This window comes from Amyelois transitella, chromosome 20 (genome assembly GCF_032362555.1).
Source record: "Amyelois transitella isolate CPQ chromosome 20, ilAmyTran1.1, whole genome shotgun sequence".
In the NCBI taxonomy this organism is placed as follows: Eukaryota; Metazoa; Arthropoda; class Insecta; order Lepidoptera; family Pyralidae; genus Amyelois; species Amyelois transitella.
Window position 1 is genome coordinate 5,573,248 of NC_083523.1, and position 26,478 is coordinate 5,599,725.

The window sequence follows — 26,478 nt, forward strand, 5'->3', positions numbered from 1 at the left end:
AATATTTCTCTTTTGACTTTAAATACTTAAGTTTGAAGCAAAGTCGAGCACAATAATGCAAAGACTAAGAAACAGCAAAATTATGATCGAGTTTCTCTGAATTATTTTTCAAAATTATTTAAATATTTTTTTAGATATTAAACAATAAATGGACGCGCGACATTGTTATTGTAGTCGGAATTTTGTCTTAAGATAGTTACTACCATAAATATTTCACGTGAAAGTGTAAGTACTTATGTACATTTGACAATGAAAAGAACATAAAAATATACGGGATAGGTGAATTTCAAATTGAATATGTACCTGAATTTCAAAGCCTCTATGAAATTTTCATTTAATTCTGAAGTCTATCATTAAGCCATCAGCTAAACGTGGCCTATCAGTCTTAACACTGCTGGCTCTGTCTATCCCGCAAGGGATATAGACGTGATCATATGAATGAATGAAATTTTCGTTGATAACAAGGGAAAGATAAAAAAGAGAAAACTGAAAATTCTTAATCGTTTATTCAGAGAAATAAAACTTTCTTCAATTTTTTGTTCATGTTTATCAACTAAAATAAAAAAAATACACGTAGGTTCAAAGTCAAGAAACACTGAAAACATAACAGATAAATTGAATTACAAGCCTATTCCCAATTAATTAATAATTACATTTTTAATACATTTTTAAGGATAATTATCTTAATTTTACGATACGTCAACGAAGCCTATAAAATCGAAATTAACAATGTGTTTCACTTGTATTGCACAGACATAGCATAAATATTAGAAATGTAATTTAACGGTAATAACAACTAACCGTTTTACTATAAAAAATAGAAAGTATATACATAATTCGTTTGGCTTCGGAAGAATATTAATTGCAATAGACCCAAAAGGATGAAGGTTTTCTTTTTATATCTATCCTGTATATATTGTTTTCATCGTTACACAAATTGAAGTTGCGATTTGGCATTCTAAAAGCACTGTATTATTGTACTAATTTGATTCGACCAAATAATATATTTCTTAAAAAAAATGAATGTACATAAATAACTGAAAAACAAGTCTTATATATAAAAAAATAATTAAATAAAATTAAATGTAAGGAAGTAGGTATGTACAATTAAATCTTATTTCGACAAGAGTATCATACAATGCTTACTAGCTAAAATGTACAATCGAGTATAGTATGACTATATGCTAAGTACAGTCGTGGTAGCTATGTTACAATAATTTACAAAGCTTAATTTAAAATGATATGCAATAAGCTATACATAGATATAGCCACAGGCTATGTAGCCAAGAGATTAATAGAAGAGTTCATTGATTATTTACCTTGTATCATGTTTAATAATCTGGAAAATCATTTTAACTTGTTTTTTTAATTAAGATTTTTAAATTCATGCTCGATACCAAATTGCTTTTAGAATTTTGACCTACAAAGTTGTTAATGATTGCCTTTAGAAACCTTTTCGATATCCCTTCCTTACACTCATTTTTAAGACATACTCAATAATACAAGAATATTAAAATATAACAAGGTAAATAACAAAAATGTTACAAGTAATATTTTTTCAATATTACGTCCCCACTGATTAATGTTTGAGCCGGGCACCATAATCTACAAATCGGGTTTGACCATAAATTGGAAATGGGAAACTTGAAAATGTTTGAGTGAACTTCAAAATATAAAGGACAATATATAGAGGTATCTCTACCACGTAAAACAAGTTTTCATATTTCAATAACTCAGTCACAATTGTTTTGGCACAAGTATTTTATGAAGTTATCAATGTCCCTACAGCTGTGAGTATTAAACAGTTGAAGTCTTGTCATCCGTATACAATTTACTATTAATTTCAACAAAACTTTATTTACAAGAAATAATGAGTAAAAATCTTCAAAAATCACTGGAGTCTTCGAAAGTCATGGGCGAGTCAACGTTAACATTAAATCAAAAATTAAACATAACAATGGTAATAAAACTAAAACAATGCTTGAAACAAGAACACTTTCAAATACAAATTCGATATTTGAATACATTAGAAACATTAGACAAATCTAACTTGAATTCGGCTATGAGCTCGCTGAATACCAATTGGTGTTAGGTGGAACAGACTTATCTACATTTTGGTGAGAATGAGTTGCGTGGGCGGAATGGGCCTGAGGGTGATAGAGATGGAATGAGGAAGGAGGATGGAAGAACTGAGACTGATCCAGTGATGGTGCGTAGTCCAATGCACCAGGCACAGCTGAATACGCCTGAGGTTTCAAAGGCAATGGCGCATCTCCTAGATACGAATGTCTTAAGGCTTCAGAATATGCACTGTTATCGTATGATAGTGCATATTGTTGCTTGTCCCTGGGAGAGACAGATCCTGGTGGTGTCATTGCTGAATGATAATCAGCGTAACCCCCATAAGCGATTGAACCAATATCTGTACCTTTGTGTCCTAATTGTTCACCGTAGCCTGACCCCTCGCTTCCTGGGGGAGTCGGCAATGGTCCCGATTGACCGTCACCAGAATAGTAACCGCCTGTTCTACCATCTCCTAAGAAGTTACTTCGAATGACACTTTCTCTATTCGCATATAATTGTCTAAGCAAAGCAGATGCTGGTGTCGATGTGTGATTAGCGGGTATTTGTCTGTTTAGATGGTTCAGATGATGGTTTTGTGTTCCTATCCATTGTATAGTCGACTTTTGTTGCTGTTGTTTGAGCAAGGCATCAGTTGAAAAATCTGTCGGTCGATGCGATATTTCTTTTCCGTCTAACGCTGGTAAATGTTTAGACATTGCGTTTTCTAAGTCTCTTACTGAAGTCGCATCCGTTGCGCCTTCTGGCATAGCTAAGTTAGATTTAGTCATATCTCTTTCGGCAGGCGATATGGTTGCTCCAGGATTGGATGAAGACTTTCGTCTATCCTCTTCTCTTTCTTCTTCCTCTTCAGCCGTATGTTTTCGCTTCTTTAGTCTTCTGGCAGGCATGGGAGAAGTTCTTTCGGGATTTGTATGTAGAGGTAATGGTTGAGCATCATTTAGTCGAGTTAAGTGGGTGACGTCGGAAGTTGGCACTGGGTTAGATGAAGCAGTGTCGTTATTAGATGGCGGTTCAGTTCTTTCTGCTTGATGTCTTGGAGGAGGAGGTGGCCCTCCTGAATTGTCAGTATCAGGAGGTCCGTTTTCAGGATCTCCTGCAGTTTCTTCCCGTTTTACACCTTGGACGCTTTCTTCTAGTTGACAACAATCCATCACAGTGTTAGGATACTCTCGACCACTGTAAACAAAGTAACAAAGTTACGTTATAATAGTGCACACAACGGAAGATTAAAAGTTAATTCGTTGAATATTTAAAAATACGTCCACCCTTTATAAATAACATTCCATTGATTTAAAAAAACTCTTATTACGGTAACATATCTTACATAACCTGTCCATGTATTTTCTTTCAATCAATCGCCGCTTGTATGCCCTTTGCATACTTATCGGTACACTACGTGATATCTAATTATAGCTGTGGCTTTACACAAACAGTATGGAAATCAGAATTACCTTATGACATAGTTGACGCATATGATGTTTTGTTCCTCTGCATTCTTGGAGGAGCAGACGACAGTCGCACAAGTCTGCATCCAGGTATATCCACCCAATTTGTTCATTATTCTGTAGTAGTGAGTCAGCACTTGACCTTTGTTCATTACTGTAACAAAAAAAAAATCTATATGTTTCCGAAGGCGGTTTGATTTGCATACTGTTGATTCTTAAACTTTGCAAAATTTTCCATGAAATTAAATTTTGCTACATCTCACAATTTCTTGGACATACGCCTACCAGATTTAGCCATATAAAATCAAATTTTAGTGTTTTATTGTGTTAATTTATGGAAGTGGTAAATCATCGTGATTGCGTTTGATATCTGTACATAAAAGGTTTTAGAATGACCTTGCGGCCAATATCAACAAAACAATAGGTATCGAAGACATACAAGACCATGTGACAATAATGATATATTCAGTAGATGCACACACAAGACAAAGTGACGAACACGTGTATTGTCTACGTGAATCATTAGGACAACATGCTTTTTGGTTTTGTTTTTGTATTGTGTATTGTAGTCATTAATCTTTTGATGCATTTGGAGCTAGGCCAAAAAGTGAAATTGGAAAGGCCGGCTGCAATTCGTAAAATATTAGTAAATGTCCAATAAGTCCATCTTAGTGACAGGATAAAATATCCAATTTAGTATGCATCTCATGTGAAACTATTATCATCAAATGATCATCATTTAAAATCAAGACATCGGGTAAAACATTCCATTGTCGGAAGTCTCAAATGTAGATACATTAAAGTTTATTACATTATGCACAAACTTGAATAACCTCCTGTTTAATGTCGTCAATAACTTCATCATGCAACCCAATCGCGTCTGTTGTAACCAAATTACCCGCTTTCTAACAAACACCCGGACTTTTATGGTAATTTGACAATTGTTATTCTACATTGAGAATGTCCACATTTGACCGGCATCTATATACACATTGGACATTTTAAATGCAAAGCAATGGTCTCGTAAAACTATCAACCGACGAATTGCTGTGAAGAGCCATATGACGCTCAACCTGAGTCGATTGGCGTTGAAATCGTCGGCCATCTTGTTTGTATGACTGTATGACTTGATTGGTTAGGAGACAATTGTTACGTCAGATTATAAGTCCTTCCATTCATTAATGCTCATCCTTGAAAGCCATCGTGCTCAGAGTCTTAAAAATCATGATTCTTAGATGAATCAAATCCTGATTAATAGGTATTTGATTTATTTTCGATATATACTTTTCAAAGTAGGTAGGTGTTAATATTTATCAATTAAAATAGAATTTATGATAGCTATTCTCTGGGGCGAAACCTGAATCGCGCTCAAAACTTTGTTTCTTTAAATTCTCCCTTCTAACATTATGTATTGATATTCTTGCCTATCCAGAAAATAATAAACGAAATCATAAAACTTCTATTTAACTCATCATAGTTTCCAAAAGCCATCTCAAAAGACATAAAGGCTTGACGTTTCCCACGTCTAAACTCGGGAAAGGAAACCGAAACGATGGTATACTTAAAAATTATTATTCAAATCAGGTTCGCGAGAGCCGACGCATAGCGTTAGGCCTGAATTGTATTCCTCTGACGAATGCTGGAAAAGTAATAATATCCTGCGTATATGAGGCTAAGATTACATTATTTGAATAGAGATTTTCCTCCCGATGTCTGAAGACATACCTAACCAGTGGGAGTTACGTGATAGTAATGCCGAATTTCGCATAAATAATATTTCGTTTGTGGAAAATCCTCTCTCACTGAATCCATCAATATTTTACCAAATCTATCTTGTCGTACTATGCATACCAACATGTATCCCAATCTAGTAAAATCCACACAACATAGATCTAAACAAATATAAAAACACCCTTAAAGAAAACCATGTGAACCAAATTTCCCAAACAAGTGAATACTGGCATCATATTAAAGACTAGGTATTTGAAAAAAGTCTTAACTAATGACAAATTGACAGATGTAAAAGACAAAAGAAGGAGGACGATATCTTGACTATAAAAGACCAAACAAAAGCTTAACTTTGCTACAGTCCAACAAAATTTCCCAGAAATCAGGCGGACTCATAAATTTTCCTCGTAACGGCGCCTCCTTGAGCTGCCAGTCTTCTTGACATGGATTTCCAAAGGGTACAAACTGAATACAAATTGCGGTTGCGACACGACAGCAAGGATTTCACCACGTACTTAATATTGGGTCATGGGTGGAGAGTCATCGATTGTTTATAGACCATTGACGAGGTTAATGATTCAGTACGATGTGAAGATTTTTAAAGATATGGAAATCAGCAAGACCCAAGATGCATTAATCTCCAATTTCCTTGTTTTCTAAGGCAAAGACGATAGACTTTGGGTTTTTGCTTAATTCTTTAAGGTCTTTATAAATATGTACAAATTTTGGCGTTAGCTTCGTCTGTAAGGTAGGTAGTTGTCTCTATGTGCCTTCTAAGTTATTTTAATTTTATGTGTTGACATTATTTTATAATTCTGTGGTATTAAATTGAACGACTGAATAGACGATGTTTTATTCACTTCTCAATAAAAATCAATTCCTTATACCTACATGTAAAATCCGAAAGATCTTTCCACTTTGTTGTCTTTCCTAATGGTAGGTCAATTTTTAATTTAAAAGTGGTACTTACAATCTACATGGCATTTTCTTAGTTTGTTCGCATCTTCCCCATGGCAGAGCGCGTACAGGTTCTTCCCCGTCAGCTCCTCTGCTGTGTATCCGAGTAGTTCAGACACCCTGCTGAGAATTCAAAAAGATGTTAGGTATTTCTGTTCATTCTCTTGATAAAATAAGTGAGCTTTAATTCTTTTTGGAAAAATAAGTTGAAAGTACACGTAAATACTCGTAGGTACTGTGGACGTTTTGCATTAATTTTGCATTGCAAATCTGAAGGTATATTCAATTTTTTTCCCATCAACGAATTCTGCTTAATTTGTAAAACGTACTTAAGCCAACTTAAGAGTAAATTTTGTACACAAAAATCAAGAAATCCAAGTACCTGGGTTCACAGTGGGCTATTCTGAAGTCGAAGTTAATTCTAGTGACAAACATATCAGATTCCAATCTGATCTCGTGGACTGAGGGTGGGGGCAGTGCTATCGCTAAGGCCACCATTCCCAGAAGGACTGTAGGAGACTTCCGACTGTGTGAGAAGGAGTATTGTGGTCGGAGCCGGCACAGCATTAGAACTACCTGGAAAGATGGAGAAAGGAAATTTAGTTGAACGTCTACGGAAATCTCTTTTTATTTCATAACTCACACATTATTCTAAAACTCCACTTTATCTATTATTCTGCAGACTACAATGAGTACAAAGGTAATGAAGATTCAGTTTATGAAATTAAAGTACCTACGTGATGGCATCGCATCACAAGAAAAAGTTAATAAAAAAATCTCATCAAACTTCCAAACTCATTTTCAGGATCTACATGAAACGTGTTTAATACAACGCGAAATAAACCTGAATCTATTTACAGCATATTTCAGAGGCACGTAGAATCATGTGGCTGATGTCAAAAATTAGATACGAGGCAATTTCAAATTTTCCCAATAAAATCTTTGCCTGTGGCGTTTCCCTACTTAGCGGAGTAATAATGGTGGTAATAATTACTACGTCGATCCTGTTCCGACTGTATGAGCCATTTAGATCGAGATAAAGAGAATTAGAGGTATTAGTTCTGGATTTATAGGATTCAAGTTGTAATAATTTGTCACATATATTTACTCGTGATATCTACATAGCTGTATTTTAGAGGTGAATTGCAAATTTAAGTACCTACGTGCGTTGAAATTTTATTGTTAAACGATCATTTTAATGTTTGTATAATATTTTAATCTTGGTATAAAAACATATTTCAATTAATAACATTAAACAATATTAAATTATTAACTTATAATTAGTCGACTTTTAAATACTTATAAATAACAAAGCAAAAATCGATATTTAGTCAGAAAAATGTTTACAAAATACTTAAATAAAATGTAGATAAAATTTATACCCTACAAACAATCTATTACAGCCAATTTCGCGAACCCAGTACGTTATTCGCAAGTCGCTTGAGATATAATCGTACTTTATGACCTAACACCGAGTTAAGACAAAAATTATTGCCAGGACCGTGCCTTGAGGCACCCCACGCAATATCATAACTCTAACCAATAATGTTTGCGATGTTAGCCTTTATAGAGACATCATAGAAATTAAATTTGTTGCTATATTATATTCAGATATATATATAAAATTAAATATAAATGTAAATTGTATTATAAGGACACATATTCTATCAAAAACTAAAGTCAAAACTAACATTAACAAAAAGAAAACAGAACCTGAAAGTTTTAATAATTGTTACAATTATTTTATCTCACAGAATATATATTTTTTTTATATCACAAGCTTCCAAGAAGCTTTGATAACAGTTGTCTTAGATACCCACCCGCCAGTTACCATTCTCCTCATATCTTGATGTCTCACCCTCCTTGCTTCGTGCAACCTAGATTGAAAATGAAAATTCAGCGTCCATTCATTTCTCATTCTAAACTATAGAAAAGAAATATGTCCACAAATTTCCATAGTCATTTACAACTATAAAGTTGATATTTATTACATTGAAATTACTTTCGTTAAATTTGTTTTTAATACCTAATGAATTCATTATTAAAATGTTATTTGGTAATGGAAGATGGGTAAATATACATATGACACTATTCAATCAAGTAAAAAATATATATTTTAAAAGTTTATTATTTATAAGGTAAATTGACGTCTTTGTATAACTATTAAAATGTGTATAAAATAATATTTCATCATGCTTTACCAAATCTTCAATTAGCTAATGCCATAATATAGCCTTACCCTGTATCCAGAGGATTTGAAGTGACAGCCACGTTTGGTTAGAGTGCTCTTCATTCTGACACAAAATGCTCTGTCCATCCCCCGATAAAGTTGACCGCTGGCTGCTAAACTCATTTGTGAAGACACTGCGAATAATAAGGTAGAATTAAATAAAATTGATACCCCTAAATTTATTTACCTTCATAATCCAATCAATATTTGAATACAGGTCGATTGCAATAAGTATAACAGCTTTTGTTCAGCCTCGGTTTTGAAAATTTCCAGAAATCCTTAAGCTTTTTGGCTGCCTTTTTATTCGTAATTCACATTAGATTTATCACGTCAGTTTTTTTATATCACTTAATATTTGTAAGTATGTAAATAAGCACCTACTTATGTAATATTTTGATAATATTAATTAAGTGTGAAAAAACAACACTTTTAAACTTATCTTACTAAAATCCTTTTTGATATCTTCAATTTAGTTAAAAAACAGTACGATAGGAGCATTCCCTTATCTTTATTCGTTAATGAGATGGCAATCAGTCTATTCAGGAGTTATAGAGCACTCGGCAGCTAATTAAAAGATTCGGGCCAAGCGTTGGGAGCAGACAGATCAACACCACGGTCTAATTGATTTCACTGCCTTGGTCCGTGATTCTGAGAAATTTTACGTGATTCTAAAAGTTTCGGTCGATGAAACTGTTTATTTTGTAGAAGCGGGTCTCTAGCTTCCTGGTTTATATTGGCGGTAGATAGCCGCTTGACTTTTTTCAATTAGAAATATGATGTGAAGAATATAACTAATGATGGAGAACACACTCTCAAAATTGAAACAAGTGAATATTTAACACCAAGTATGGTACAAAAGAATGAATCAAAAGACAAAAACAAATAATTATAAAATAGTTTCTTCATTGCTTGGGCGATAACCACACAATTTCCATTATGGTGGACAATGTGGTCTGGCTTGAATCACGGCTTTGTACCTAATACGTAATCATAGATTGACTCAATACAAAAGCATTTCGATAGTCTTGTTGTTTATATTTTATTTTTAAACAAAGTTATTTGGGCTCTTTTACACATTGTTTTTTATACATATGTAATCCATGTTTATAACGCCAAAATAGAAAGACTTTCTTGCTCTACATTCATGTAATTGACCATTGGTATAAATAACAACGACTGCTTTGACCAGTGCTAGCGGTCTTAACAAGTATACTCTGTTTTCATTAATTTTTACCAAACAACTTTTCCGTTGCCTATGATAATGGAAAATGTACTATAGTCAATTCAAGAAATGACATCTTTTGAACACTTTGTGATTGTTTTTATCAAATTGTCTAAGTCGTGTCTCTGATTTATGTGTCATAAGATATCAATCATATATCATTATTACAATCACCAAGTTTAAGAACCACAGCTGCCACCTCATCCACTGGTGTTACTTCATCAGTTTTAGGAATGGCTTTATGGGTATCAGTTGACAATGTGGTCACTTTACCACGGCCTACTGTTCTGAGAGGTTCGTTTTTCCACGCCCGTCACTACACAAAGATCCACTGTCACACAGAATCCGTCCTGATTGATTTTTTATCGATCGTCACTTTTTTAACACATCGTAAATTGAAATTGATTCTAGCCCTCGAAGTATTCATGTTGGTAAATTGATGGACCCTATTTAATATAAAAAAACATGGGGCAAATGTGTTTAGATCAGGAATTAAATTGATCGGTAGTTTTCGGTATGAGTATCTACCTGAAATTAATTAAATTTATTGACAGCTTTACTCAGCCAAGTTTTTACAGCTATAGCTTTTTAGAACATGTTTATAAAATGAGTTACTATTGAAGAATGTGGATAAGCAAAGAAGTAGGCGGGGATCGCGGCAAGTGAAAGGATGTACTCTCTGCCTATCTCTCCAAAAAAAACTGGATATAGATATGTCTTTTCATATTAGACCTATGAAAACATATCTATTGCACTAAGAAAACTATGGTATAATGAGATAAATTTCACACTCAGAACTGTTCTCATTACTTATTTATCATCTTCAACGAAACAGTTATTTGTCAAAAAATTTCTTAAAATTATATTATTTTGTATTACAGTAGACGTGTTCCATATTATCTAAACAACAAAAAAGACAAAGTAGTTTTTGCTAAGCTGCTTGTATTATGACCACAAATAAAAACTCCGAATGCACTGGACCGAGGAATAACTGCTATTTAATAGTAAAATTTATACCGGAATGGATTTTTTGTCCAGCAAAGGTTTAATTAAACCTAGCACCCACATTTGGTATAGTTGTCAAGCGGTTCAGTGTGAATGACTTCAATTTTATCGTGGTGGCGCCAAATTTCAATAACTTAAACTTTGTTCCCATAACAGACAAATGAAATGTTAATCAGATGTTTTGAAGACGCCTACGGACACCCCATAGACAGTTTCATAAGCTCCCAACGCGCCGTGAAGTGGCCATAATCTAATTTCAATTTGTACCAAACTTATTATAGGCGACATTAAACGATTCGACATACTAAGTGAAATTTTTAAATCGGTAATGTCACTCATTGGTGCAATGGCCTTTAAAAGAGGAAAATTTAATTGAATTCTTAACAGATTTTTTCATCGTTTTTGTAGAAGATGGATCGCTATCGTCTTTTTCTACAAATGTTACAAAAATGTTGACGCCTAAATGAATAACGGAGCTAAGTAGAAAGTCACCACTTTTTACTTCATTTGACAACTGTCTAATAAGACGTGGTAGATCTCACTTATTAAGAATTAATTCAGTTTAAAGAATCTCGTTAATTCGGTTTTATATAAAATAAATTTCTTTAACGATATAAACTGTGGAAACATTTAATAAAACCAGTACTTACTGGTTTTATTAAATGTTTAGAATAACAACCACCAAGACTACCAAAAGCTTACTTGTACCTGCTAACCTAATCGCTTTATCTAAAACTATTCGAATAAATCCAATTTTAATTTAAGAGAAAAAAACTATTCGAAATCTACATTTATTTTCTACTCACCATCAGGATTATTGGTGCCATGCTGACTGCCTTCTTCGCTGCCTGACGCCGGGCTGTTAAGCCCAGCACCTCCAGACCTTCCCGCCAGAGATAGACCTAGTTGTTCTGCAATTTCTGCATGGTCCGCTTGGTGCACGTAATCGAATATACTACTCCCCGTCATTTCTACCTGGTGGACAAATAATATGATTTTAATACATTTTGTAGATATCTAAAAAAGTAACAGTTTCCGTAGAGGCGTCATGTAAATAATATTCTGTAAACTGCGTATTTATGTATATCTCTGTAAAGTTGCTAGATGATCTATTTTTTTAAAGATTTGTATCTTTGTACTATACCTAGTATACTATATTGAAATCTGAATGGACCCATTATTCAGATAAAACAAACCCAACTGGTTAAACTTCTACAATATCACATTTACTTTCATCATAAAAATCATCGTGTTCATTCATCCTAGCATTTCCAAGTAACTGGATCCCAAAACCCGGCGAGTGCAAGTTATGTACCCACTGCTGAGCCATCACGTACGTTGTCATCGTTATGAATGAACGGGTGTTATCAACCATCTCATAGCAGGTGGCTCCGCGGAGACACCTATAAACCTCGGAGGTAACGGCTCTAGAGAGAAAATTGAAGAAAATACTCGTCCAGCTAACAATGAACCGGTAGTTTGCCTGAATATTGCAACTCATTATGAAGTTTTTTTATCAAGTGTATTTACAGAATGCCTTTTATAGGAACAATTAAAATTTAAAAAAAAATCACCAGCTGTAAATATGACAAATTACACAGACGGAGTAAGCCCTAAGTTGTCAATGATTTTTTATTAATTATCATTATCCACATATATACACTATCATGTAACATTATATGTTCATATAAAAAAGATCATATATCATATGAAAGTCCACCGCAATCTTTTCGTGGCTACAGCTTATGCAAATGTTTCTTTAAATATATTTATCAAATATAATTGTGGGACCCTATTACGGATTCAGTTGTCGTGTATCCGTGGTCACAGGCGCATGAGAATGTGAAGAACAATAGTGTAGTTACGGTGGTCTCTTCCAAGAATCCACTTGGCATTTTATGGCGTTTTCGCTGATTCGTCTACAAATTTAGATGTAACAATCGAATTTATTATGCGAAGATGGCGAAAAGTTTTTGGCGTTTTTCAAATGTTTAATAAGCTTTCACAAAATAATTTTTTTTCGAGTTCTTGTTTAATTAATTTTAATTTTAAATTATTCAACACTAAGAGATTTACAAACAAACTAGTTGTGTTTCTTGGAAAAAACTGGCGTCAACCATTTAAATTAGAACATTCCGTAAAGTTCTAGCGGCTAGTGCAAAGTATCTAAGTGGATAAATTGTCGAGGATGTCAATTACAAATTTAGAGGTAACAGTCGAATTTATTATGCGAAGATGGCGAAAAGTTGTTGGCGTTTTTCAAATGTTTAATAAACTTTCACAAAATCATTTTTTTTCCAGTTCTTGTTCAATTAATTTTAATTTTAAATTATTCAACACTAAGAGATTTACAAACAAACTAGTTGTGTTTCTTGGAAAAAACTGGCGTCAACCATTTAAATTAGAACATTCCGTAAAGTTCTAGCGGCTAGTGCAAAGTATCTAAGTGGATAAATTGTCGAGGATGTCAATTACAAATTTAGAGGTAACAGTCGAATTTATTATGCGAAGATGGCGAAAAGTTGTTGGCGTTTTTCAAATGTTTAATAAACTTTCACAAAATCATTTTTTTTCCAGTTCTTGTTCAATTAATTTTAATTTTAAATTATTCAACACTAAGAGATTTACAAACAAACTAGTTGTGTTTCTTGGAAAAAACTGGCGTCAACCATTTAAATTAGAACATTCCGTAAAGTTCTAGCGGCTAGTGCAAAGTATCTAAGTGGATAAATTGTCGAGGATGTCAATAATGATTTTTTGAAAGCGTTTAACTCTGAAGGAATCACGAACATAAAATTTCAGTTTCTTCACATTAGTTTGACCCAATAAAATAGACATGAAGTATCGATAAAAACGACACGTAAATAATTTCCTCGGACGGGACGGAGCACGTCCAAACAAAAAGTATCCATTTTCTTCGGTTATCTTTAAAAGAAAAATATGATTTCCCATTGTCGGCGTTATCATCAGTCTTTATAGCTGCCCCGAAAAAATGCCCGCAACAGAATTTAATATAGCAGCGTCTAACGCAGGCCTTGCTTATAAGAAAGTTGTATCTACGCTTATTTACCAGGAAGTTTATGTATTTTATATGTCTACACACACTAACATCCAGGCGAAGAAGACTTATGGACCCGTGTGTGTTAGGAAGGTGTTTAGATGTTATTTGACGGTAGTTGTGTGCGTGTTTGGGGGTGTGTGAGTGGTAAGGTTCGCAGCCGCATTAGAATGAAGAGCACGCGCGCGCCTCGCCCGGGACGTGACCGGCATATCGCATCGTCCCTTTCCCCCCATTTTCCGTCTCCGTCACACCACCCCAAAAGCCAGCCATGTTGGATGGTTCCAACGAAAATTTCTCAGTTTTCAGATCTTTTCAGAGCGGCTTTTAATTTCGTAATGTTATTTAATTTTGTTTGGATGTAAAAATATTTTTGGGAAGTTTCCCTGGCTCGCTGGTTTTTGTTTTATATGTGCTTTATTGTCGGGTACGTTAATCCGAATCTAGAGCATGGTTTTGCATTTCAGATTAGCTCTCATTTTGTAGAAACAAAACTGTTCTGGAAGATCTCTGCTTGTTAGCATTGTAATACGTTCATTATCATCCCTTGGAGTTAAATCTGCAACTTTGTGACAAATAAGCTTAAAATATTTCTCAAAAAGTCTTTTTAACCCTTTGAGATGGTCGGGGTAAAAAAGCAGATAGTCCATAAAAACATCCCACGTAGAAGGCATAACACGACACGTGTAAAAGGACTTATCTGTGATCTGTGCATTACCACCGGATGTCTTTCTAGCGCCGCCGAAATTTCAGATTAAATCGTCTGACTGTACTGCGTGAATGTGTGCGTGGTTCAATGGATGCGCTTATCTCAGTTGTTCATGTACAGACAATTTTGAGAAGGTCTTTGGTACTATTTCATGTGTTTCATTTTGATATCGGGTTATTGAAAAATGTCACAAATTATTTACATCTTTGTATACGTTTGTCACTTCTCCTCACATTAAGGGTATACTTATTCCCAAATAGACGACTTGCAAAATTTTAATCAGCTGTTCTTGTTTCGGGTCGATGTCCTGTTTTATATACATACATGATCTGTTGTACTATAAAGATGGTTATAAACTTCCAGGTTGGTATATACACGAAGTAACTAATTCTCATCCCAGATCACTTTCAACTCCTGAATAACTTACACATAGATGGCATATTTGATGAGCAGTACCGCATTCGAAATAAGGTCTGGAGTATCTTGTGGGACCCTGACAGATTTCAACTCTTTTTATGTGGCAACCTCACTTGCCAATTTGGGTCATGCCTGAAAGATATAAAGTGTCGAATCGAATGTGTTCGTGGGATTGCCACGTGAAATTGTTTCTTTCGAGATCGGATCAGTAGCGTCATGTTAGTAGTCGTTTGATTAGTGTGGTGAAGAAGATAGCTCTTTTATTTGATGAGTGTAGTTTTATGAACTAGATCTTTATATTCGGCTGTGTAATTTTTACACTTTAGGTCTGGGTTCATGTTGTTATTTTATTTTGTTTCGTTTGTTATAGGTGAACAAATAAAAAACATTTTTTACTTTTTGCCTCAAGTAAATTTACGATATCATCGATGTTCAATAACATGAAGTTGATTTTTGAAAATTGAAAATAATAATCCTAAAATTGCATATCACGTAAAATAGAATAATGAGACCAAAAGAAAAATGTCAATAGCATGCGCTAAAGACTTTGTAGTATAAAATATTACAATAAAATCAACTTATTTTGATGAAGATGATTATGTTATAATGATAATGTTAAAACTGCATTTAATTTAAAGATCAAAACAGAAGATTACTTACTTGTGATAATCCTAAATATATAGATACAGTTTCAGATATGTACAGGAACCTCCCGTCCGCCGCTACTGACAAGGCGAATCCATCGAGGGACTGTGAACAAAAAGAGAAATAAGTAAATTATACATACATACATATAGCCACGTCTTTTTTTTCACGTCGTCCGGTCTAGCCGATTTATTCGGCTAGAATAATTTAATAATAAAAAAGTATTAACAAATTGCCCATCAAAGGCATGTTTCAGGCATATGTAAGTATCCATCCATCCTTTCGCCCTGAAAGGATGGATGGATACTTGGATAGAAGAAAGTTTTGCAAGAAGCTTTGGTCAAGCTGCCAAATCACAGTATGATTCGTCAAACTTAATTAGCAAGATCTTAAAGATTAGTTTAGTATGAACTACTGTTTTATTTTTAAAGATGCAGTAGATCTGAATAATAAAACCTATATCCACGTCGCTTGTCAGTACAGTAAAAGCGAAACTACTTACTTAATAGTAGCCATCAAATAAAATTTCGTTCAGTAAAAAAGGTAAACAAATAATAGCATAGATGATTACGAAAACCGATCACCACGAACCAACTAACTGTACTAGATGAGCCATCCACTGTGTGTTTAAACCTACTTAAAAAAAGGAGGAGATTTTTTATATGACCGTATTTTAAGTATAAGTATAGTTTTAGGAAACATAGTGGAGTTAGTAGAGAACCTAAATATTTTTTATACATACATTTAACAGGAGTATTTTATGACATGTCCGTATTATTATTTTAATTTGTCTTAGAATCAAAATTACTTCGAATAAGGAATGTAAGTGTACCTAATTCACCCAAAACTTTGCAAAACTTTTGAATTTATAAATAATATTGGCTATAATTAATAACGTTTGGTGGGTCCGTATACTTAAGAAGTCAATTAGGTTACTTGGTTTAAATATTCTAGAACTTCATTATTCTCTTTTTGCTGGCATAGAGAATTCCTTCCTGTAAATGTATTTCTTTGTAATCTATCTTTATTTTAATGAGATGCACGGTTGACAAAGTACACTTACTACGATTAAGTTTTTTATCCGAAAGCCGCGCTTAATCGATGGAAGATGATAAGTCTAAAATAAAATAACAGCATGGATTATAGTTGTAATGGCCTATTGTCATTTTCTTTCTTCACAGTACGTGGCCCTAGTTTGTTTAAGAAAAGTAACCTATAAGAGTGCTCATGATATTTTGAAAATACAGCGGCCAATAATAAGTTGATATGGAAAGCAAAAAGTTAAGAACACAATTTCGATCTATTTCTTTTTTGTTTTTGTAATATTTCTTGCAAAAGGCTTTTTCAAAAATATCTACTGAATAAAAATAGAGACGACAACAAAGCTACTGAAAAATACAATTTAGCTTAAAAATAAAACCAAATGCAGGAAGTACCTACTTACGAAGTTCATTTCATCCAATCAATCAATCCATCATATATACTTATAGGGTTTTCTCATAGGACTGAATTTATAGTTAATTGACCCTTATGTATGAAAGCTGAGAATTTTCTTAAGACAATCCAACAAAATATTATTTATTATTGACAAACATTGCGTTTCTTCATGCACGTCCTTATTTTTTCTCCTAAACGTACAACCTGTCCCGCAAAACATTTGCCCTCGCCAAAAAAACCGAATCAAGGAATCACGTACACATTATTTTCATTGCACGGAATAGAAACCACAGCACCCACAGACATTATAATGACACAGAATCGATTGCACAAAATGATAATTTACGTGATCGAATGACAGAATAATCGATTTTTTTTACGATACAACCCTATCAAATGGCCCAGAAAGCGTGTGTTCGATTTAATATTGTTATGAAATTTTTGTGAAATCAGTGAAATATCAAATTGTCGTTTCGCAAAATTATTTGTGTGTGTAAGTAGTGTGTCGCAGTGTTCTTTTGTATGTATTCTATTGTATGTTTGTTGTTGAAAAGCGTTAAGTCGGCCATGATTGCGCAACGGTCAAGTTCGAATGTGGAATGGCGTGCTTTCGGTTCATTTTTTGCATGACTGCCGACGAATGTAAACATACCTTTTTGTGAGTAGGACTTGGTTATTATTTGTTTCTCTAAGTGCAGATTTCATTTTACAGTTCTAAGCTCGGGATGATACGAGTGAATGAAACTTTTCATAATGTAAAAATATAAACTCCTACAACAGCGATAAGAAAAGATACTTAGGTAAGTATCTTTTCCTATCGCCAGTGGAATAACTACCTAGTTATTCTACTGTGCTTAGGTTTGTAATAAACCTACAATTATAGGTACCTATGTCAGTAAGTATTTCCAGCTTGCAATTTGTACGAATATTAAAATTAATTGAAGTTTAATATTGCTTCTATCAACAAGTTAACATTAAAAAAAACAGTTGTAGTATTAAGGTGCATACATGCATGGCGGGAGAAAACTCACAGCATTAAATTTTCGATGAGAAATAAATTATTATTATTTTAAATAATATTAAATATAAATAAGAAGAAATATAATTTGTGGTACACACCTGTTTTCAACAACATGCAACGTCGTTAAATGATTAAACTGGCAAATTTACTTTCGACATTAAAATAAAAGTCCTGTGTCAATAGTTTATAAATTATACTATATTTTTACTTAAATTAAAGAAGCTTCCTTAGACATCCATGGGTATGTAAAATTCTCGGCTCCATTTGATAAGGTAAACACTCCATTCAACCAGGAAGTTAAGGCTTGTCTAGAGTGAAATGATAAGTACTTACAAGTAACAATCACAGTGCAGTTGGTTTCAGAAGATTTTTATACACTATTTATCCGATAAAATTATAATATATAAACAAGAAATACATAAACAGTTATTTCCGTTCCCGTGGGTATGTTGGGGAATCCTTTCTTAGTGCATCCCTAAAACACATACAGAAACCTACATGTCAAAATTGATGACTCAAGACTTGGACTAGACAAACATTAATTATTAACCTTTAGTTTAAGGAATAAGACTTTTCTAACCATTATTTGTTTATGTGTACTATACGGTGTTGTGTGGTTCCCGGTACCAGTACAAAAATGAATAGGACCTCTCCATCTCTTTCCCATGAATGTCGTAAAAGGCGACTAAGGGATAGGGCTACAAACTTGGGATTCTTTTTTTAGGCGATAGGCTAGCAACCTGTCACTATTTGAATCTCAATTCCATCATTAAGCCAAATAGCCGAGCGTGGTCTATCAGTCTTTTCAAGACTGTTGGCTCTGTCTACTCCATAAGGGATATAGACGTGACCATATGTATGTATGTATGTATACCTGGAGGATGTGGGTGCCCTGATGCTGCTCGAACAGCTCCATGGCGAGACCAGCCGCCGATCTTCTGCTTTGAGCACCTGCAACAAATGATAAAACATTTTACAACACTCGTTATCCTTCGGTTATTAGACCCGTATACGTTCTCACTTTTCATTCATTCATTCATATAATCTCGTCTATATCCCTCGTGAGGTAGACAGAGACAGCAGTCTTGAAAGACTGACAGGCCATATTCAGCTAGGCTTAATGATAGATGGAAAGATGATATAATTGAGATTCAAATAGTGATAGGTTGCCAGCCTGGCTATGAGAAGAATCCCACTTTACGTTCTCAATCTTTGGGAAAGAAGCCCAGGTTGCGCCTTGAACCACCTTCCTGGTATGGGTAAAGAAGCCTAGTCGACGACTGACCTTCGCAACATTTGCATAGGAACCTATCCGATATTACATCATGGTCACACATCGAGTTGCCTGTTTCCTCACGATGTATACTCTCATTACGGTTAACGAAAGCGGAAGAATATCGGTTAGCAATCAGACTAATACACGTAATTCAGAAAAGAATTATCAGGACATGGCCATGGTAAGATTTTAAGTTGGGCCTTCCAGTGCATCATATTTTTTAATATATATGGCATCCACCACCCATGATTGATACATTTTACACTAGGTATTCGAACATTATAAATAAATAAAATATATACGGGACAAATTACACATATTGAGTTAGCCTCGAAGTAAGTTCGAGACTTGTGTTACGAGATACTAACTCAAAGATACTATATTTTATAATAAATACTTATATAGATAAACATCCAAGACGCAGGCCAATCAGAACCATCCCATTAGACTTTTTTGTCTCATTTTGCTTACTAATGATAATAACAATAAAAAAGGTGTACAAAACCTATAAAACGCGAATTAATTTCAGTATAATAAACAAACTCAACAAAAAGGGAATCCTTGCACTTGAACCTACTTAAATTTAAAACCGTGGCCATTGAGAAAGCGAGTAAAACAAGGGGACGAGGTTGTCATCGTAAAGCAGTATGTAACCTGACACCGCGGCGTTATCAGACAGATCAGACAGACAGACACCGCCACAGTAGCCTTGTGGTTGTGGATACACTGATGAGTTATATATGGGATTGTGTGTTGAATAGTTCGTGTATGATTTAGGAAGATATGGTGGATTTTGGTTTCTATGGATTGTTTCCCAATAAAAGAAATTCAGACATGATCAAATTATGGGTAGGTATGATTTTTGCTAAATAAATGCATTTCATAATATATTTTACATCATTTACATTTACATAGACTTTTATAAGAAATCCCTTTACTCCTTAAATAATCCTTCAGATAAAAGTATTGTCATATCATTGACAAAACAATTTTAAAAACATGACTTTCTTATAAAAGTAAGTAAGATGGGTGTTATGCGTGAAATAGGACTAGTTGGTCAGACGATTCATTATCATTAAAACAAAAAATTATAGGACGTTTGTTAAAATGCCCTTTGGTCTCCGCACTTTAATCGACAATTGCTTGAAACATGTGAAGTCGCAATCAAAATATTGATTTCAGTCCATCACAATTTGATTGAGACTTCATATGTAATCAAAAATCGTACCCATAGAAACCCATAGTAATATTAGGCTGTATTATTCCGATTCCTATGCATACCACAAATAACTAAACACATATTTATTTATAAGGAACTTTTTAAACCACTGAAAACAACGTATTTATTGAGACTATGAATAGCACACCGAATCCTAAGTACCTATTCAATACGCGTTTGTCGTAACACATTTGAGCAAGGAAAATCTCGGTACTCTTCGCCACTTGATTTCGGCAATTTTGTTTACAGCAGACCCAAAACAATGTGTTGTTTACAAGTCGGAGGACACAGCGAACAAGATCACGTTCGCATAATTTTGGTAATGGTCACACTAAATCGTTGCGTCACTGAATCGTGAGGAACACCAAACTTCCTCGGATGTTAGGTAAGTTACACACTATTTTTCAAACTGGTACAGTTTCTGGTACCTGTCCCATTCCTATGGCGACAGTTTTTACTTTGTAGGTATTTTTTTGTCCGTTTATCTGTCTGCACCAAAAAATAAGTATTATTAACATCAAAGTATTATCATCACAGCGCATAGTAGGTACCCGAAGTCAAAAAACTTCCCAATTTTAACCGCTCCGTTTTCTTTTCTTTAAAACAATCATTCTAAGGAAGAAGAAGATAAGAAAAAGATAAATAAAGAATTTAACAGAAAATGCTTATTGCCTCATATTATTTATATTTATCCAGACTTCTAGTAACCTATTACCTACTCAAGTAAGTACATATATACCTACGTGACAGGATAAGAATTTATATCGGAATATTCATACACTCTTTCTCATGCAGCCAACAAACAAATGAGTCATATTATAATTTATCATTTAATTAATTTAATTCAAATTAATGCGACATTAAAATCGCATGAGTGAGAACCTCCTTATCTACTGTCGTGCCTGTCTGTCTGTCTGTCCGCGCCGACGTCACGAACTTTAGTCAGTCACGACCAAGTGTCCTTGCACCCAAACATAGACTTTGTCAGTTCTGATAAGACTCACTTTCGTTTGTTTTGGGGTTTCGTAAATCAGGTATTGGTTCGCAAATCGTCTATTCAACCGACTTAAAAAAAAGTTCTGAATTGATTATTAGATACTTGTATGTACTCGTATTTTTATTGTTTTAGGTACTTTATCTATACCTCTACCATTTATAAACCTTTCAAATTTTGATTATATTTTAGTGAATAAAGGAAGTGAATAGTAATTTTAGGAAATTTGTTGAAATATTTGTTAATATATTATAAAAATGTGGAAAAATTAAATCTCTCGTTACATTACATACACGTCTTAACAGGTGTTTCGTATTAAAATTGTTAAATAAGAAATATTATATCTGGTCTCTACACAATACCACAATTCGTAATTTGCCAACAAAAGGATAATAATACAAAGATAACCACAGTTTGTCCGTCTGTAAATAAGTCGCAAGCGCAGCATCATAGCATCGTAAGTTCTCAACAAAATAGAGCAAAACTACGGTTTTCTGCCGGCCTCTGGGACTGAGTAGAAGCTCCATATAATTCTTAGAATATAAAAAAATATCGAACCAATTATGAGTTTAAGTTATTCATCTATTTATGTAGACAGAATTATATACAGGAAGTAATTATTATTGAAAGTTATCAGGATGAGTATATATTTTTTGGTCTATGTTGTTAGGCAAAAAAAAATCTATTTATATTCAATTAGTAATTGTATACTAAACTAATAAATTAATTAAATACAAAAAAGTAAAAGGTTCTTTGAATATTGAGTGGAATGGTTCTTTTTAAAAGAATAGGAACCACTCCATCTCTTTCCCATGGATGTCGTAAAAGCGGACTAAGGGGTAGGCTTATAAACTTGGGATTCTTCTTTTAGGCGATGGGCTAGCAACCTGTCACTATTTGAATCTCAATCCTATCTTAAAACCAAATAGCTGAACGTGGCCTATCAGTCATTACAGACTGTAGGCTCTGTCTACCCCGTAAAGGATATAGACGTGATTATACGTATGTATGTATGTATGAACCATCGAAGTATTATTTATTCTTTCAAATTAAATCTACCTAGGTACTCTAATTTCATTCCGAAAGAGATGCTCGAATGAGGAAGTCTATTATTTATAACATTATCTTTTTCCAAGTCTATTTCATTATACTTGTGCCGTTAGTTTTAGTTCCGTACTCATTTCTCTGAAGAGGTGCTCCGGAGTAAGACTGTGAACCTGGATTGGATAAGCCAGGTTTTTACACGAAGCGAACCTGACCTTCCAACCAATATTGGTTCATGGAAAAATTAAAATAATTATTTTCGATGGCATTTCTAAAAAAATCCCAACATCGTGGTCACACGACAGCCATGCAAGTCGGCATATCAAAGGTAAGCTCTCTGTGTTTTGTTGAATTAAATCGTTATAAAGAACACGCTTGTCGTATCTGAGATCTCGCGAGGTAAATATGGTTTGTACCCTAAATCTGCGCCATGTGAACTTGCTATATCTGTGTCAACCCGATCTGAACGATAACGGCGGCTGTTATCGCATTTTTATGAGATTAAATTGACTTTTGTAAGTAAAAATGTTACTAGAAATCTTACAAGTACTTACTCATACATTTCACTGCTGAATCGCTTACGCAAAAATAACCGTCTTCCGTTTTTATGGACATTTCATAACTCTTTTATGGAAGCGTTAAGTACTTACTCATTCATCTCTCTTTTTTACAAAAAATCGCATATCGGGTATCGCATGATCTCTTGCCTTCTATCCAAACCTACTCTCTGTTATAAAACTTTTGATATGAGACACTAAGTTTCAGTTTTCATCACGTGGCACTTATGACTTCTGAAAAGTACTTATCCTATCTCCTTCAGAGTACTCCTTACTATATGCACGTAAAAATCACGAAGATCGGTTCAATGGTTTTAACGTGAATGACGGACAAACAAGCAAACCTTTATATCTAAAATATTAAGTATGGACGCATATACAATGATAATATACTAATGCTGGTACCTACTTCATGTACAGAAGTACAATGAAACCATTACTCCACCCCAGCGTACAAATTTTTATTAAGGCGCTAAGTCTTCGTATAATTTTCTCATTACCACCGCCGCCTTAACTCTCGCCGCCATTATTACTGTCATTTGTACAGCATCAACGCTTAATAAACTTTGGTATTTGTTTGACGTTTTTATTATGAACGAATTATAAAGATAACTAACTGGTTAGCGAAAAAGAATTTTCAAGCCAGTTTGGACGTTGAAACTGAGAGGCTTGTCATAAGAACATTAAGGTACCGACGAGCGAAACACTTCGATCATCTCATCAACCAATTTGTATGGAAGTGGAATAAAAAAAATTCACTATTTACAATTCGTGTTTTACGGAAAAATGCACTGAAAATATCATAACGAACAAAAATTATTGCATGCTTTACACATTAATACTGAGAATACTAAGATATTGGTTTTAAGTTCTATAGTTATAAATGAATTCAATAGTTTACAAAGAAAAGAATCGTCTTTAATTCAGCAAGAATCAGCTTTCCCTTCTTTTCAGGTGATTATGGCTCCACTCGTGGTCAAATTTAATAACCCACCCTAAAGACTGGCCACTTAACGAACCACACGCTAGTCGATCGATTTGATACGTTTTCTTCGGACTACATTTACACGGAACTAAGATGTGACTGATAGTTAAGAAAAAATTAAATTATTTTTTTCTTAAATTATTGAACGTTTATTTTAAAGTTATTAGCAGTGTATTTTTTATTCTTATTGAAAACATAATTAACGCTTATTGTCAAAAGATGTTTATTAATACTATAGTGGCTTGCCTCTGAAGAACGCTTTTTAAATAAAATTCTCTTACCTAATATGAGATCTCGATCTATGGTAAAATAAAAAAAAATCGAATAAAATTAGTATATAGGATAGGAAACCTATAAAATTATTTGCAAATAATAATAGTATTATATGATTTTATAGTCCTATACTTTCAACTTCCTATCCTTCCCACTAACATACAAAATGCAAAAATTTGTAAGGATGGATGATTATTACTATTTCACGCGAAATCTAAATCAAATAAACATAGACGGTGTAAATTCAGCCATCAATAGCGCGACCGCATTAGAGATAGAAAAGCAATAATTTGCGCGTATTTGTTCTTCTCGACAGCGGGCAATGCCAACATTGACCGGGGCTGTTTTCACAAGGCGAAATTAAATAAAACTCACCACTAATATTGAGGGGTGGGGTACCAACGACGTGGTAGTGTTATATTTCTTTGGTTCAAAAATAGTTCTTTTTTTCTAAACGAATCATCTAAGAACATTTAATTTTAAGAGTTACTTTCGGGTTTACCGGAGTTTCCACGTAAGGAACCTGAACAAACATGTCAAATTTCAAATCTCTGGAACCAGCGGTTTCGGCTGTGTTATAGAAGGTGAAGAATCTACATACGTACATATTTATAGTCACCTATACATATATCCCTCGTAGGGTAGACAGAGCGAACATTCATGAAAAGACTGAAAGGTCACGTTCAGATGTATGGCTCTATGATGGAATTGAGATTCAAATAGCGACAGGTTGCCAGCCCATCACCTACAAGAGGAATCTCAAGATTATAAGCTTATCCCTTAGTCGCCTTTTACTACATCCGTGGTAATGATAAAGAGTGGTTCTATTCTAAAGTCCCGCATACCACACGACACGGTGAAGATTCTATTTCCAAGTTTTCACAAAGGTCCCTTACGAAAGAAACTTGTGCCCCTCAAAAATAATACAAGTCGGTGTTGATTGGCACCCCCGGGGCCCTTGACCGGGCCCAACACGGGTAATGAAGAATTACTGCCCTTTGTACAGTCGGCTATCGATTGCTGATTAAACGGCATAAAGATGGTATTATTTTGGCGTGAGTGTACTGTGGATTTTTGGACGAGTATGCGAAATAAGTATATCTTTTTTTATTGAGATTGGCGCAACGGTTGTACTTAGACCATATATTTATGTGCATTCTTTTACATTTTCTACTAGTAGTTATAATTAGATTTAAGTTATGTGACGTCAATAAGTGATACCTTGTATCCAATCATGAAAAATCTATTCTACGATTTTTTTTCTAACTGTGCATAGTGAATCTGTTATTTTAATTTAAATTATATTTAAAATTGTTTACTTGTTTCAATGAAATAATTGTTCACTAAAGTAAAACAAAACATTGTTAAAAGAGTACATGGAGCACACATTCACTACCCTTTCAAAGAAATAGCATTTCCAATTCGATTCCACTAAAGTGAGAAATACCAAAAAATCACGGTAGCGTATAGTAATGAATTGTAACTGGGCAATTACACGGCCGGACAACCCTTCAGCGGCGCGCGGGGTCGAGCCGGCCCGGTCGATACCAAATAAAAATAGCAGAATCCGGCAAACGATCCGGGATTCGGAACACGTAGTGTCAATATAGAACTCCCGATGATTGGGATGCACCGGCTGAAGGGACGCACAAAAATGGCGCTTCGGCGACTATGGATTGAAAATAAATGCTGTAATGCGACTTGGTTTTATTAAAGGTTTCTTTTCGAGTGGCTAAATTAAAGTGATCCTAGCGCTCTAGTAATACAAACTAGAAATGAATTAAAATAGAAAATAGCAAATATTTTCAATTAATACGAAAAATTTAAATATATACTTATCTTAAACAATTTTAAAAACATAAAATACAATGAATAAATCAAAACATTTCGGATGGAAAATGTTCCTCTGTAGCTGATTCTCAATTCCATTTTAGCTTAATGCATTTCCTACTATCTAATGGCCCATGCATATGAAAAAATGATTAAATTTAATGTAGATCTGAGATCTTAGCGCTTTTCTTAACAAGTATTAAGACAGGTAAGTATTTATTCACGGACTTCAAGAACTAGATATAAATTAAACCAACAGTAATAAGTCTATCACTTATACGTTTCTAATCCTAACCCTTAATCAACGCGCCGAAACTCCTTACCTTAGAAAACTCCGGATC

At 34.1% G+C, this 26,478-nt stretch overlaps 1 protein-coding gene across 2 annotated transcripts in view; it reads right to left on the reverse strand.

Annotated features, from left to right (window-relative positions):
* Window positions 1-493: 493 nt before the first annotated feature.
* The window catches only part of LOC106131691 (protein trachealess), a 154,201-nt gene continuing 128,216 nt past the window's right edge, over window positions 494-26,478 (reverse strand). For both annotated transcript variants that reach the window (XM_060949958.1, XM_060949957.1), the window contains exons 7-14: window positions 18,834-18,910; window positions 15,517-15,606; window positions 11,479-11,647; window positions 8,455-8,579; window positions 6,598-6,791; window positions 6,229-6,338; window positions 3,537-3,684; window positions 494-3,261 (exon numbers count right to left, since the gene is read on the reverse strand). In XM_060949958.1, coding sequence (XP_060805941.1) covers window positions 2,061-3,261; window positions 3,537-3,684; window positions 6,229-6,338; window positions 6,598-6,791; window positions 8,455-8,579; window positions 11,479-11,647; window positions 15,517-15,606; window positions 18,834-18,910 — 2,114 coding nt within the window. In that variant the 3' untranslated portion in view covers window positions 494-2,060. The remainder of the gene's footprint in view (window positions 3,262-3,536; window positions 3,685-6,228; window positions 6,339-6,597; window positions 6,792-8,454; window positions 8,580-11,478; window positions 11,648-15,516; window positions 15,607-18,833; window positions 18,911-26,478) is intronic.